Genomic DNA, 16,367 nt, shown 5'->3' with positions numbered 1-16,367 from the left:
GTTAAAGTAATGATTTTCCTCATCAAAACTGTACATTGAAAACTATACCTGAATTTCAGATATTAAATATTTAAAATTAGTGTAATGATTCTCCTTAAGTTTGTATTAGAACTATGTGACGTCCATAATCCTACATGTATAACACGCGTCTAGCATGGTCATGGTTTATGAACACTAATAAACGTCAACACGGATTTTGGTTATAAATTTATTCACAATGAAACTTTCGAATTTGTCAAACTTTTCATGTTCTTTTAACAATTAATTCATAAATGAAATCATACAAACAGACGGAGAGAGAAAGAGACGTGCGGGTCAGGGTAATGGGTAAGAATTGTGAATTGTATTTGAAATTAATGTTGAAGGTAAAAGTAAAAATACTGTTCAAAGGAAAGGAATTAGGTTATGGCAGCTAGACTTACTGGGGGAAAAACCCCCTTAATTAGCGAATATGTAAGGTGGTTTGAATAATTAACTTTCAATAAATGTTTTTTTTTTCTAAAAATTGTTTTAATTGAGTTGTATAAACGATTCATTTCATAGTATGTCAAAATCCGAAAATTGTAGTGTAGAACATCACATGCAGACACTTAAACAATAAAATGCTTTCTTTGGGGATTCATTCGGGATATGAAGGTAGCAACATTGCAGAAAAATACATAACCTGCGTTAGTGTGTTTTGTAATTTTTTCCTGCAATGATCGCTACCTTCATAACCCGCATGAATCATCATAGAAAGCATTTTATTGTTTATATTAACATCTCTCTTTTAACTAATTAATAAATTGAATATGAAAAATAAGTACAAATCACTAAATTACTGTTAATGTACATAAGTACGTTAGCTAGAAGAAACAGCCAAATCGTCTCCTGTGAGACTTTGAGTCTGGCATCATCATGATTATTTCGTGCAGTCCGTGATATTTTGTAGGTCGCTGAAGGTTTAGACCAATCGATAAACAGGGCGTGTCAATTTTAGACCTGTCAATATCTTCTCAGTTTCAGCCGCTGTAGATTTCGACCAATCGATAAACGGGGCATGTATATTTCAGTCTGGCTGTTTCTATAGAGCTATGAATTAACTATAAGTTTTCGTAAGAAATAGAGGTAATAATACTTGGTAGATGTAAATATAAAGTTATATAAGAGGAAAATTAATTTCTAAGGCATTAACTACCCGAATTAGACAAATCTGTTATTCTGATGAAATTGTTCAGAAACAGAGCAAGATATTGAAGAACTTCGATATGTGTAATCGAAGTTAAAAAGCCCAAACAGTGCGATTTTCAGTTGATGAGTTTACCACAAAAGACAATGAATTTTTAAGCCTTGTGGAATACAAAGAGACGAACAAAAGTAAGGGTGTTCTTCTTGTCATATCTTATCACCCTGTCCGTAAGAACATTATAACAGCATATATCCTAAAAAATGATATGTTCATCTTAATACTAGCAAACAAAGAATGACAGAACATTTAAAGGATCCAATGTGGCAACGATTTCATTTTAAAAGCCCAGTGAAGTCATTGACCAATGGTGGCCTAAAGACGTGTTTCGATATCAGATGTCTTTTTTTTTTCAAGCGCAAAAAGCCCCGACACGGACGATTTATTTTTTAAAATTACTACATACGTTGCCCTATAACAGGGTCACAGACTTTTGAATTGGATGCCATTTCCTGTCGAACAGATAGCTGTATGTATAGAAAACAGGTGACCTCCGTAGAACAATAAACAACTACAGTTCACGCTCCACCATTAAGACAAAAAATATGTATATAAATAAAAACTAAAGGGGTGGGCATTTCACCATCACTGGCCACCATTAAATATACACTGAACCAAGTATATACATACTAGTATATGAAATAAGCATATTTATTTGTCTTGTCATCGGGTGACTGATTCAGTTCCACTTGACTTTCAAATAACTAAGAACGATGCATTTAGCTTAACCTCTGGTTGCGACTCCAGACCTAATTTTTTTTTTTTTTAAATCATATGTTGATGTATGCTACACTAAAAAGAAATGTTCTTCTCTTTTTTTACCAGTGGTACATGCACATGTTTATATAGTTGTGAAGTTTTTAGTGTAGCATACATCAACATATAATTTAATAAATAAATGATGAAAAAATAACTCGGGAATGTGGGGGTGAATATTGTAAGAAGGGGGAGGGGTCCTGTGGTAAAATCCGCCTTCCGGTCATCAGGACAGAGACTACAAACAAAAATGCGTAAATAGATATATCTACTCCGCTCCTTAGTTACATGTACCCCCCCCCCCCCTTTCCGCCCGTGTCGCGTCGCACTGGGTCGATAGTGTTTATGCCCTGAACGGAACACCGTAGTAGTAAAACGAACTCGACTATTGCACGAACGACTTACTAATTGTAAAATTACAAACCAACATGGCGTCAACTTGTTTACGTCGCATATTGTTTACAAATAGAAAATTTACGTTTGGGAGAAATTGATTTCGCAGATGAATGCATTATTTACTCAATCCCGTTCTCCATTAGTCATATTTGTAATACTGAATACAAACTTAGGACTTTGCAGGATGTAAACGCCACTAAACACCCAAACGATGAGTTCTGAAATTCGATTCCTCTGCGTTGCTTGCATTCAAGCATGCACCGTGTTCTTTCTTGTCATTGCGGACCAGACTACCCAGCAAGGAGGCCTTAATGTTCCGAAACAAGTCCATATTGGATTTGGGAAAACGACGAATGACATGATAGTGATGTGGTCCACTGTAAGGAACGATTCGTCTGTGGTGGAATATCACACTGGAGACAATTCACTGGAAAGCGTTTCGTCAGCGTCTGGTAGCACCGTGTACTTCCCTGAAAACTCGAACGGACTGCAGTATCTGCACAGGGTCGTGTTGACAAACTTGAGACCAGGTGTGAAGTACTTTTATAATGTCAGAGGGGAGAAACGCGACTCGCTCAGTGATCAGTTCAGCTTTACTACACCCGAATCTAAGGGAAAGCAAACTTTTATGATTTTTGGTGACATGGGGACAATGACGAAGAGTCTGCCATTTATCGTCTATGAAGCAACAGGGAAAACAAAGTATGCTTCAATATTTCATTTGGGTGATATCGCGTATGATCTTGGCAGAGAAAATGGTGCTGTTGGGGATAAATTTTTTTCAAAAGTAGAAAGAATGGCTGCTCGTATTCCCTATATGACTATTCCTGGTGATCATGAGATGTTTCAAAACAGCAGAAATCATTATTTTCATCGACTGTCAAACCCTGGAAAAGACTGGCCAATGCAGCAAGAAGACTTGTGGTATAGCGTGAACATTGGAAAAACTCATTTCATTTGTATATCAACAGAGGTGTTTTTCACAAATAAGCAAAACATTCAGAAAATCATGGACTGGCTGGTACAGGACTTGGAAGAAGCCAACACGCATCGACAGAAATATCCATGGATCATTGTTATGGCCCATCGTCCTCTCTACTGCTCAACCGACGACAAAAATGAAGATTGCACAAAGGCCCACTCAGTTGTCCGGACTCATTTAGAAGACATGTTTTACTTCTATGGAGTCGATCTCGTCTTCAGTGGTCATCAGCACATGTACGAGAGAACTTGGCCAGTGTACAAAAACCGTGTCCTGGCCTATAATTACCTTGACCCTAGGGGAACTGTTCACATCGTCATCGGCAACATGGGAAACGTTTATCTGACAGAGAAAGGAAGTAAGCCAGGCGGAGCCTGGTCTTCGTTTATTTCCCCCTCGGAGCACGAGATGTACGGACGACTGCACGTCCACAACAACACTCATATCTACTGGGAAGTCCTAGGTGCACAGGACAATGATTTATATGACAGTCGCTGGATCATCCAGCGGATTCATGGCCCCTTCAACAAAAGCTCCATCTTTATTCCAGATCCTCTAGGTGCGGCAGGGGCAGCATGGCGAGAACAGCAGGAGGACGATTCCAATGACATCATCAGTCTGCGATTTTTCTACATGAACGGGGATGACTACTCGCACCGCATCACTGTGTTAACTTTTACCGTGATTATTTTACTTTTCGGGCTCTGTTTCAAGAAAAAGATTTTGAATGTTATTCGGTTGTGCTTTGTGAAACAGGAGTCATTACCAAAGTAAAGGCTATTATTTACAAGTGTATCTTTGCGTACCAAAGAAAAGAAAATCTTATTTATTTTACTCCAGAAAACTTTGATCATCTTCAAGGTGTTTGCTCAAACAGAATTATTGTTAATGGGATGTACATACAAGTAGAAATGTTTTTAAACAAGACATGCAAGGACACACTGTGTATTTGTTCATAGATAACAAAATGTAATGTGTGTGATATTAATGGGGTTGTGATAAGTCAAGATAAAGAAAGGTTTTTTTTCTTCATGTTCTTTCTAACTTTTTTTCAGCTTGTGGCTCAGATAATTAAGTTCATGCATGTTTTGTGTATGTGAGCGTGGTCAGACTATTGTTATAGTTTTTTTGTTGATGTATGTGTATCATATATGTCAATTTAATTGAAATTAGAACTTCCGTCCACTCCCTGATTTCCGATATATCACTTGGAAGATCTTCCATGCGTCGTATAAAAAACCAGGGAGCGGATGGAAGTTCTAATTTTTATTAGATTGCATATTTTGTTAAATATGTATTACAGCTGTTGTTGTGGGTATCCCATGCTCACAGAGTTATAAAACTTACATGAATAAGTTTAACTTGTAAAAGGGAATATACAAAATGTGTTAAAAGTCGGATTTCCACATACATGTATTTGAATGTATTAATGGTATATTGTCAAGGAAATTCAATAAGGTAAAAGAGAGGAATAGGAAGCATTTCCATTACAGTTCACATAATTGTTAAGACTATTGCTATTATTTTTCAGCCTGTTACGTACTTGTACTGGTGGAATCTGTTATTTCATAATGCTGTAAATATGTTAAATTTCTTGCACTAATTTTGCATATTTTGAAAATACTCTTTTTTAACTGTTTTTAGCATGTGTATATTTGAAATTAGTTATGATTTTTATTCCCCTTTTAATAAAAACCTTTTTAACCAGAATTGAACAGATTAACAATTAGGTGGACTACTTGACCTGTTCAATTTTTCATTGATTTGCTACAAGTGTTTACTTAAAATATAATTCAAAGGCTAAATTAAATTTGTATTTTAATTATTATGATACTGTATTGTAACAATATTAGCTCATGATTGTACAACAATGTTGTATGTGTCTTCTCCATCTTTCCCCTCTGTTATGTTAATTTGTCTAAACTGAAATTAATTCAAATTTACAATTTTAAGATTATAAATAAATCATTTATCCATTCCTATACAGTGTCATTCCCATCTACATGATCTAATTTAAATACTCAAATCATTGACCATGCATTAAAACTTTACTTTATCATTATTGCATATGTATTAAACTTAAATAGTTTTCTATCATTGACAAGATTATATGGTACTACATAGACAAAAAAACTCTAATTATGAAAAGAAACAGTGCATGGATTTTTAGTCAATGTTAGTTGTAGCTCTTCTGTCTGGCAAAAAAGAAAAGTATATGTCTGCCCTTTAGCGGCCTTGGCTCCAATGGAGTCCTCGTACAATTCATGTATTTTATGTGTTCCAGATACAAAATATATGCTGTATATCATTGAGCAGTTATTTTTTGATTGTCAGTCATTGTAAAATTTTATTGGAATCCATGAATCTGTGATGGTTGACTATCTTGATAGCTACATTATCTTTGGTTTCTTTTGTTATCATATTAAAAATGTAACATAATTGAATATTTGGAAAGAAAAGGTTTTATGAGAGAGAGAGAGAGAGAGAGAGAGAGAGAGAGAGAGAGAGAGAGAGAGAGAGAGAGAGAGATAGAGAGAGCTTGCATTAATTCCATTTAATCTGAATGTATAGAAAAGAGAAACTGTTTTTATCAGTTATTTTGTCTACATTCATGCATATAAGAGATATACAATGTGTTTATGTGTATGCATTTGGTGCACAGATCTTTTTGTAACAGTGCTTAAGACATGTATACAGATACTTAAATAAAATACCTTTCATATATAAAAATCTAGCATTTATTTTTTACCTGTATGTAACTCAATATACATTTAAGAAATGCAATCTTTTGTTCAAAATATGTGGAATTATTTTTTTTTTTACAAATGTTTATCAAATAATACAAATATATCAACACATCTTTCTTTGGGTCTATATACAAAAAAAATTACGAGGATGGAAAGAGAAATAAATATTGAGTTCTATCATAGCTTGGCAAGCCAATTAATGCACATGAAACTTTTGACTGCGTTCAGCCTAATGTCTATCACTTATTTCTAGGGATGAGGCAATGCTGCCAGTGAGACCCATTTGCCAGTGCAAGAAATTACATATCAATATATTTTATGCCCTATAACGTCCATCAAGTACTCAAAACACATCATATGTTTTTACCTACAAAGGAACCAAAGGATACTACCAGTATTTAGTACACAATGAGACAATAGAATCCTGGGGTCATTTTTGAGTAATCTTGGTGAGATTCATTGAGACTGAACGGGGGGGGGGGGGGGGGGGGGGGGGAATCTGACTCTCCCTCTAGATCCACACATGCAATATTGTTGGACTTTATTCAGATATGCTTCATTGTTGATAACATTTCAAGCAGTTTACACTGCTGCAGATTGCTCTAAAAATTTACTTTCTATAACTCTTATTTTGGAAAGGAAAGGTGTTTCGTTTCTTAATGCTGGTGGAGTATCTTTTGAAATTGAGTGTTTTTAAAACATCCACAGAAAAGTAGCCATAGAACAGTATAACCATCTACAAGTAGTCATTTTGAACTTTCATTATATTCAGTAGTCATTTTGAATATGATAATTTTTAACTTTCACTACTCGCTACTCATAAACCAGCTTTCCACATCATCTTCTGACCACCAAGTGGAAGTCATTATTTTGTAGCGTTTTAAAGCTTGTCTTATATCATATTTACAAATTAATATATAAAAACACAGACAAAAATCAGCATCGCTTTGGAATTTTAATTTCTTAGACAATAAATATGAATAATACCCACAAGAGACTGATTTGGTCCATAAGCCACCCTTATATTGAAATGCATGCAATTCAATGGAAAATCAAATTGTTCTTAAAATTCAAAATGTCTATTATCAACAGAATAACATCTCTTAAAGAAATCAGTTTTATATACAGGAATTTTGTGACACATACATTACTTCCTTATAAGTTATATAAAACATTTGTATAATATAGCTACATGTAACATCCTTCCTGATTTTAAGCATTATTATTTTCAACAACTTTATTTAGATTTTTTCCTTTCTCTATCATTTTTATGTAAAGTCAATACTTCAAAGTATTTATTCACAAAATAGATTTGAAAAATGTCAGCTATTTTGGACAGAAAATGTCCAGATATCTTCTCAAACATTTGGTTGATTTTTGGCAGTTCCAAGTCCAACAATTTCAGGACAACAAACCCAATACAACAAATCAGTGCCCAAACAAAGGGCTGCTGAGCCTCCTTAATAGGAAATTTTCTATAAATAGTCACAGCACCATAAAGTGCAAAAACTATATGCAACGCCAGTGCAAGTTCAAATCCATATTTATGCACAAGAGTCAGTAAATATGAAAGTAACGATATGGTTGTCCAAAAGGTCGCGCCCTTTAATCCAATTCCGGAGTCAAGATGACGGGACCATATGTAAACCCACATAAAGAAAGGTAGGGTGTACCATTGGTCCATTATAGCTGCTCGGTGAAACTGGGTCAAGATCCTAACCGCTTGAATGGCGCCATAGAAAGTAGACATAATGTTGAACGTGTAGAATAAAAAACTGTCCGATCGTTTTATTTGTTTGATACCCAGGGCCACTGATGTCTTTGCACAGTAGAAAGCTCCCAAGATCACGTAGCCTATGTTCACAAATGCATTGTATGGCATGTTAAGCCATGGTGGAAAAATTTTCCGCCATTTTGCAGAGTATCTTTCTGCATAAAACTGTCTTCCAATCTCGGTGTGGACGGAGTCGAAGAATCCAAGGTGGACAGAGTACAACATGGCTGCTGTAACCACGGTAACCATACCAAACACCTGTACCATTGGAGACACCTGCATCTCTATTCTTTGAAACTACAATTACATGAATCAAAGTTAGAAAATACTATAGGTCATAAAAAGAATAATCAAAGAACATTGAAGTGTACATGACTGTATAAATTTAAAAGAAAGGGTTCGATTAAGTTTCCTGGTTTTTTTTAATTCTTATGCAAAAAAGTTGAAGCATCATGCTGCACTATCAAAATTTACTTAATCCTTTTAAAATATAATCAGCCAGAACTTATAACTGTGCCCTGTCTCCTTTTTCTCATGATGTCTGCATTACTAATTATTATATATTAATATCTAAACATAACATCTCATGCACAGGGGCCAAGCCCGTTTTAACATTAATTTCAATGTAACCATAAATAAAGTATGGTTACATTGAAATTAATGTTAAAACGGGCTTGGTCCCTGTGATCTCATGCACACAATGTATTACATGTAAATACTAAATGGGTCATTACCCCATGTGGCACAGTGCACAACATGTACATTATCTCTTAAATTTTCTTAATATTTGAATTATAGTTCTTATTTTGAGAATGACAAATTTAGTAAATCTACCGTCACGTAGCATCAGGAAGCATTTTTTTTTCTTGCAGCATACACTTCCTTAAAATTACATGCATTAAAATAAATTTTAATGGAGTTGCCTCCCCCCCCCTTTTTATGGGAACATGCAAGATATGGAGGCAAAAATAAAGAGATCAACAATGAAACTGAGGCTGAAGCTTAAGAACAATATGCACCGAACCCCCCCCCCCCCCCCCCCCCCCCCCCCCATTTCCCTCTCTTTTCATAGACATAGATAATGTTATTTATGTCAAGATTTTTTGGATGCCCCCCCCCCCCCCCCCGCGACTTTCAAGAACGTAGCTGCAGGTCTGTAGCTCCCAGTCTGAAAAAATTCGGATGGACCTAGCTGCAGGTCTGTAGCTCCCAGTCTGAAAAAATTCGGATGGACGACCTGGGATCCCAGGTCATCCATCCGAATTTTTTCAGACCGGGAGCTACAGACCTGCAGCTATACCAGCTAGAGAGACATCATTCGTCTTTTTAAATAAAAATGATATAAATGAGTCAAATGACAGTGAATTTATAAACTGATGAAAAGGGGGTGTGAAGTGTCACAATGTGAAATTTTTTCCAACTTTTACCTTTAGAGTACACTAAGATGAAGCCAAAATCATTGCCTTTAAAATTCAAATCATGAGCAACATCTATCAACATCTTCCTACATAGATTTTTGATTAAAAAATAGTAAACACTTACCAATCATCAAGAACGACCCAGCACTTGGTATCGCTATGTAAGAGTTTGCGATTACGCAATCTAAGTATACAGAAGATAAGGCGCGGAAACTACGAGCCGCCGTTACCACTATAACTTGATAAATTGTAATTGAATATGAAATTTTGGGTTTTTACCTTTTGCATTGCTTAATTAGTGTTCAACATTTTTTATTAATTATTGAAATAGTATATTTTTTCTGCAACCATCGCGACCTTCATTCACAAGTTTGTTGATGACCTATATATTATATAAATAGTGCCTGTTTGGGAGGGTAACTGTTGAAATTGACACCCCGAGACAACCATTGTCAACCGACGCGAAGCTGAGGTTGACAATGGTTTTCGAGGGGTGTCAATTTCAACAGTTACCCTCCCAAACAGGCACTATTTATTTTATTATACTGAATGTCTTTAGTTAATTTTAAAGAAAATTTTACTGTTTTATATAGAAATGAGGGGAATTTTACGGCGAACCGTACGCACATAATTTACGCGCATGTAACAATTCGTTGTGTTACCCGTTGCCAAGTGTGTTGCTAACGCTGAGGGTAATGAACGGATTACCAACTGCGTCTTAACCAATCAGATTTTAGTATTTAACATGAAAGTATAATAATATCAATTAATCCGTTCAATTGACAGAAAAAAATCCAACAACATCTAAATAAGCTCTACTTGAGACAATTGCATGTCACTGTATCCCCCTGCCTACATAATGAAATATATAGCCTTTTCAAGTTCAGACAAAAACCTCCAGTCTTAGAAATGCTTCTTATAAATACATTACATAAGGGATTATATATAATCAAGATTATCTTGATCCAACGACACAGCTCTGCAAATTAAACAAAAAAAAAAAATCAAAATGGCTGAGAGGAACGTTATCCAAATATTGGGACTGCCCGAAATAAAATCCACGCAAATCAAAACATAATGAAAGCATCAATATTAATTGAGCTGAAATTAAAGATTGACAATAATTTGGTTTTTTTTTTTTTTGGGGGGGGGGGGGGGTTATTTGCAACAGGAAGTGAAAGAAAGTTAATTGCTAATTAGTAATTATAGCTTACTTCGACGTAAAACAGCAATCAGAATGTGGATATGTAGCATAAAACGACAACCATTTCGACCTCATGCTGAAATCATTGCATAATTATTGAATAATATGTCTTAATATGTTAAAATATTGTAGTGATATAAAAACACCTATAAAACATTTTGTTGACATGAAACATATTAGTTTTGATAACTATGCATGTCTCGTCTATAGGCATATTTAGGTGGAGTTTTGGCAAACATAACATAGAAAGTTTGCCGACATACATAATTTAAAAACTATGCGCTGACATGCATGTACATGTATCAGTTTGTTGCCATGTACACTTTTTTTTAACTTTCAGTATATACTAGTAAGATAGTCCTCTAACATCTTGTTGACATTTCAGTTGTAGTAAGTTTGATCATATGATATCAACAAATTTCAAGGGTAATACTGGATTATTTTCACTTTACCCGTGCCCCATTCAGCCACAAAAAGATTGTCATTTGAGTCCACACATAAACCCCACGGGTAGTCTAGATCGCAGCTGTCAATATAGCGAAGGAACTGGCCATCCTGATCAAGGATGTGGATAAGATGGTTTCCACAATCTGCTGCTAGAATCTGACAAAGGCTGTCTGTAGCAATGCCGCGTGGATCCATTGGTTCCTCGCTGACACTACTTGTAGGACCAGTGTAGGTAAATCTGTGCTTTCCGAATCGATCGACCACAACGACGGCACCAGCTTTCCAGTCAGCGACACATATATCGAGGTTTCTATTTTCAGTGATGTATTTAGTGTTGTAACAACCAGAGGAATAGAAAGATTGACCTTTGTCATTGTACTGAATACTTTGTATTTCTTTGGAGCCCGAGAATCGTACTAACTTTGTTTGTTCATCATCTATTCTATTCATGATGACTAGGAGGTCACCAGAAGAGGTGCTACAGATATTGCTTGGCCTCCACCCCTGACATATGGTAATACCCTGTATCCTTGTGTCTGTTATTATGTTAACTGTACAATTACTGCCATCGGTGTAAACTAAATCTCCAAAAGCCGTCAGTGCTATGTCACATGGGTCGTTCTTTGACGTGGTCTTGATAGAATTCAGCAGTTTACCTTGGAGATTGTAGAGCCTCATTATACTGTCCTGACCACACGTCCAGAATTCCTCATCATTAAAACTAGACACACTGTGTAGTCCATTAGGGACTCCATAATCAGTGCTAACTGATGTGATAATCAGTGCTTCATTGTTTGGCAGTCGTTCTGCAGGAAAAGTAACGGGCATTAGATAATCTACGGTATTTTCTTCTGTTTCCATGAATGGTGCTGACAATACACCAAATTGTTTAGATAGCTGCTCATGGTTAATCTTTTCGGGCATGAAGTGTGGTAAGAGAACTTTGGGTTTTGACGGAATGCTTCTAAGTTCTTCATTCTTTGATTTATATAAAGAAACAAGGCATACATCATTGCAGTTGAGTAGATCCTTCACATAACTTATAGCCTGTGTGACTTTAGATATCAAGCGCTGAATCTCCTCTTCGTGCATAGTTAATTTAGCCAGTTGTTTGGTTTCCATTTGATCAAGATTAAATTTAAGTTTCTCTACAATGATATCAATTTCTCTATGCAATTTTTCTCCTTGTTTGTCAAGTGCTTTTCCTAATTTTTGGAAGTTTGCATGCAGTTCAGCTTTCTCAGTCGGAATGTCAGATAGCATTTTTTGATAGTCAGGGCAAGATGATTTCTCCAGTTCCAGAAAATCCTTTCGTAAAACTGCTTTTTTGCTTTTAAAGTTTTCAAAAATGTCTACTACGTCATGAACATTGTGTTGTAAAGAAATGCACTGATCGCAAACAGGAATGTCACAGTGTCGACAGAAAAATCCACACTCTTTTATTGAATGCTTGGGACATTTAGGGTAAGAAAGAGTAGAATCACGCTTATCAAATGGCAGCACTTTGTGCTGTTTTGGTTCATCGTAGATATGCTGACTCAAACATGCTTTACAGAGGTATTTGTGACAATTTTCACAGTACATTGCAGGGATACAGTTGTCGCATAACTGACATTGTAAGACATCCTGGGCTCTTTGATAAGGATCCATATCAGGCACCGTGATATTTTAAATGGAAAACGTACGACACAGGAGTCCGGATCCGTGGACATTCACCGAGTTAACTGTACATATAGTTGGGGATCCTAAAATGTGATTCAAAAAAGAAGAATGATCATCATTTAAAAAAAAATTTGTATAACTTGATTTACCAATGAAGGCTTAAATAACACTTTGATAAATAGTACATGTAATTTTTTTTACGTAACAACTTAATTAATAACAACATATTGTTGATCGTTGTGGGCAAAGAACTATAGCATATAATTAAGTTCACGAAATTCACGATTCAAGTACATCTATACGGGAAAATTAGACAGTTTTGTTAAAATATGTCTACAACCTTTGTAAATTTTGCACTGAACTATCTTGAAAAACACGCGTTTTGTATGTATGTATACCCCATATCCACCGATCATTTATCATTATTTTTACACAATTGTTGCACGCATACGTTTTCTGAACAACACTAAACAACACCTGTAATTTAAAGCCACTTCTGTTCTCAGTGTAATTCAATTTCGTAGTTTCTTTACTATTGTGTTCTAGTTTTAGGTTATTTGTGGCTAAAAAATCTCTTTTACTTTATGCTGCTATATGTTGTTTTTTTTAAAAAAAACTGTTTATGAGTCTTCCAACCACTTTTGATCTACTAGTTGTATTGTTTCTAAAATGTTTCGTCATTTTCTTCAAATGACAATGTTTTACAACTAACAATACTGTACCGTCTTTATTGCTTTATTGCAACAATCAATCAGTGTTGCCAAATACTGATTAATACGTTTCAACATACGTGTATTACCAAAAAAAATTACTGTTATAAATCATCGGCACAGAAAACCAATCAAAACCAGTTTACTTAGTTTTCCATAAAAATGCATTCCTTATGCATTTGCATCTATACCAATTTATGTCAAAAATTAGGGATATTTCGGAAGCTTTTTTTATTTTTTTTTTATTTTGGATTTTTCTTGTTAAAACATGTAAGCTACAAATGAATGATTATAAATCACAGTACTTATTTTAAATTGAATTTCTACCCCAGGAATAAAGACACATTCTTTAAGCATTTTGAGGTGATAATTTCGCTCGGGGCGTTGTCAAATCCAATGAAGCCTGAGTAGAAGAGTATAATATTATATAAACTGATACATAATCGTAAGTTTACATTGCGGAGAAATAAAGAAAATAAGTCGCGTTTGACCTTGAAATTAAAAAAAAATGAATTTGACATATTCATTCAATTCGTACTAGACACTTACTAATGATAACAATATAGACTATACCAAAAATATTCTAACAGACAAGAGATAATGGGATCCTTAAACTACAATTATATAACTTTACAAATAATCTTGTAAATTCTTTGGGCTACAATAGAATGAGTTTTATCATAAGTGAATACATCTCCGTCAGCGAATCAATTAATCAAAGTCTAATACAAAATAAACATGCTATATATTTCAAGATGAAAACAAAATTAATTATATTGTTAGAATGAGTACTGTAACAACCTTTAAAAGACATAGTTAATGTAGTATTAAAGGCAATGACAATCAAATCAATACCTACAAAAATGGTAATCCCCAGAGCGCACAGAAAGCTTACAAGTAAATAAAATGAAGACGTGTAACCCACAGCTGATATACTTGCAATTTGATTTACAGGTATGGGTTCAAACGGCGTTGACACGGACGATGCGTACTTCTATCTAAAAAGAAACAATTGCTAGTCAGATTGATTTATTACTGTAAACAAGATTATTTTGGCCCTGTGCAATTTTCGTCCTTCTATACTTGCAAACAACATCGCCCCGTCTTGAATTCATCCAGATACAGTTGTGTTTTTGTTGGAGATATATTGCGACGTTGAAATTCACCAAGTCTTAAAATTGCGAAAGGGGGTTGAAAATAAAAGGAGGAGGCATTTATCTCTAGGCTATACAGTATCAATATCATATTTTTAACGTTTCATTTTTCATTTCCGTTCTACATCAATTCGACATTAAATTTTAAGTTGCATGTACAAACGATTTTGACAAAAAACGACGAAATGTAAAATTGACATTTTCTTGGAAAATATATTGTGACTTATCAATGTTTTTGTTCTAAATAATGTAGAAAATATAGTGTACCCCCATTAAGGGAATCTTCTGTATATTTTGTGATTTGGTTAACATTCATTGAGGTATCAATTTATAGCTTGAAATGATGCAATTTAAATATGGATATTGTTTAATGTTAATATAACAAAACACTTTATACATCTTATGCACCTTTCACTTAAAGGGACTTGGACACGATTTGACTTAAAAATTTCAAATTTTGTTTTTCCAGTTTCAATGTTCATACTGATAAATATAGAAGTTCATAATGCTATGTCAAAATTTAAAACTCAAATATCAAATTATAAGCAAGATACAGAGATCATAATTCTTTGTTTTGTAAACAAAGCTCTAATATTGTCATTTTAACATATTCGTTGTATTAGTGTAAATTTCAATCAAATGTAACTTTCTTTTGTTGATAATAGTATTTAAGAAGATATTGAATTAGTTGAAATTGTTTTTACATGTCATTTTGTCTAAGAAATGGTAATTCTCTACATTACATTTTTTGTAAACATCTATAAGACTCGAGCTTTGTTTACATAACTATCAATTCTTACTTCTGTATCTCGCTTGTAACTTGACTTAACATTTAATATGTTGGTCAATCATTTAAAATGCACCAATAAACCATTTAATACATAAAAAATGAAAATAAAAATTTTGATCTCAAATCGTGTCCAAGTCCCTTTAAAATACGAACTCACATGTGATCGGACATTAAACAAATGTTCTAATTTTTTACACTTATAGTTCCAATGAGCATGAGTATATATATATATATATATATATATATAAACTTTGAAACTGTTCATTTTCTTTTCTTTTTTAATTATTTATAAACTTTGGAACTGTTCATTTTCTTTTTATTTTTTAATTATTTATACTATGTGATATCACCTTTATATATAAAAGCGCTGCTTACGATACACTCATTCCTTATAGTCATAAACTATTTTTGAGTTGTTAAACATCTATAAAACTGTTAATATTTCCCTGTACATCGTATATTTTCTGCATATAAATTTAACAATTTGACTTATATGGAGGATAATCGAAATAAATCTCAGAACAAGCCGTGATACTTTGTGAATCTGAAAATGGGAGTGAAGTGCATGCACTTACAATGTCTAGTTACTATGTTATGCATATTTGTCATCTGTTTAGACCCATGTTTAAAGTTTACAATGGATTTTTAAAAACAAATGATAAACATGTCATTGTGCCTAGCAATAAATGATAGGATTGCAGAAAATCAGTTAACGCTGGTTAAGACAAACCAATCCGTGAAAATATTGCTGGCGCTACTACAATTATCACATCACTCAATATTAAATACTAGACGTTTGATTGTTTTTCAAAAAAAATTATCAATTGTCTGGGGTGAATTTGTCATTTTGTTATAAAGCGAATAGTACCAACATGTGTGATAAAAATACAATTTTTGAAATGTTGAGTAGGATCTTAGGAAAAAAGTCCTATTTATAAAACGGTCTTACGTAACTCATCATTGTTAGAATAATGCATTCATCAATTCACAGAGTAACTTTAGTAACTTTAGTTTTAATTGATCTAAACGTGGCATTAAGGTAAATAAAGCACAGTACATCATTCAATTGTGCAAAATAAACCCAAACAAACAACAACAACAA

At 34.2% G+C, this 16,367-nt stretch overlaps 3 protein-coding genes across 4 annotated transcripts; 1 reads left to right on the top strand and 2 right to left on the bottom strand.

Moving 5' to 3' along the window:
* The first annotated feature begins 2,402 nt into the window (after window positions 1-2,402).
* LOC128160470 (acid phosphatase type 7-like) lies at window positions 2,403-6,090 on the top strand. The gene has a single exon (XM_052823800.1). It carries the CDS (start codon window positions 2,589-2,591, stop codon window positions 4,131-4,133), a length of 1,545 nt encoding a protein of 514 aa, XP_052679760.1. The 5' UTR covers window positions 2,403-2,588; the 3' UTR covers window positions 4,134-6,090.
* Window positions 6,091-7,270: 1,180 nt separating this feature from the next.
* On the bottom strand, window positions 7,271-9,503 carry LOC128159853 (transmembrane protein 187-like). Of its 2 annotated transcripts, none has more exons than XM_052823067.1 (2): window positions 9,308-9,398; window positions 7,271-8,177 (listed from the first exon to the last, which is right to left on the bottom strand). In XM_052823067.1, exon 2 carries the CDS (start codon window positions 8,160-8,162, stop codon window positions 7,344-7,346), a length of 819 nt encoding a protein of 272 aa, XP_052679027.1. In that variant the 5' UTR covers window positions 8,163-8,177; window positions 9,308-9,398; the 3' UTR covers window positions 7,271-7,343. The 2 variants fall into 2 exon arrangements, with proteins under 2 accessions (XP_052679027.1, XP_052679026.1); XM_052823066.1 differs by lacking the exon at window positions 9,308-9,398 and adding an exon at window positions 9,423-9,503 and having other exon boundaries at window positions 7,272-8,177.
* Window positions 9,504-10,832: 1,329 nt separating this feature from the next.
* On the bottom strand, window positions 10,833-12,599 carry LOC128161707 (uncharacterized). The gene has a single exon (XM_052825072.1). The coding sequence runs from the start codon at window positions 12,597-12,599 to the stop codon at window positions 10,923-10,925; it is 1,677 nt and encodes a 558-aa protein (XP_052681032.1). The 3' UTR covers window positions 10,833-10,922.
* Between the last annotated feature and the right edge of the window lie 3,768 nt (window positions 12,600-16,367).

Source organism: Crassostrea angulata, chromosome 8 (assembly GCF_025612915.1).
Source record: "Crassostrea angulata isolate pt1a10 chromosome 8, ASM2561291v2, whole genome shotgun sequence".
Taxonomy (NCBI): Eukaryota; Metazoa; Mollusca; class Bivalvia; order Ostreida; family Ostreidae; genus Magallana; species Magallana angulata.
The sequence above is the reverse complement of the archived record's forward strand: the minus strand, read 5'-3'. Positions and strand labels throughout refer to the sequence as shown.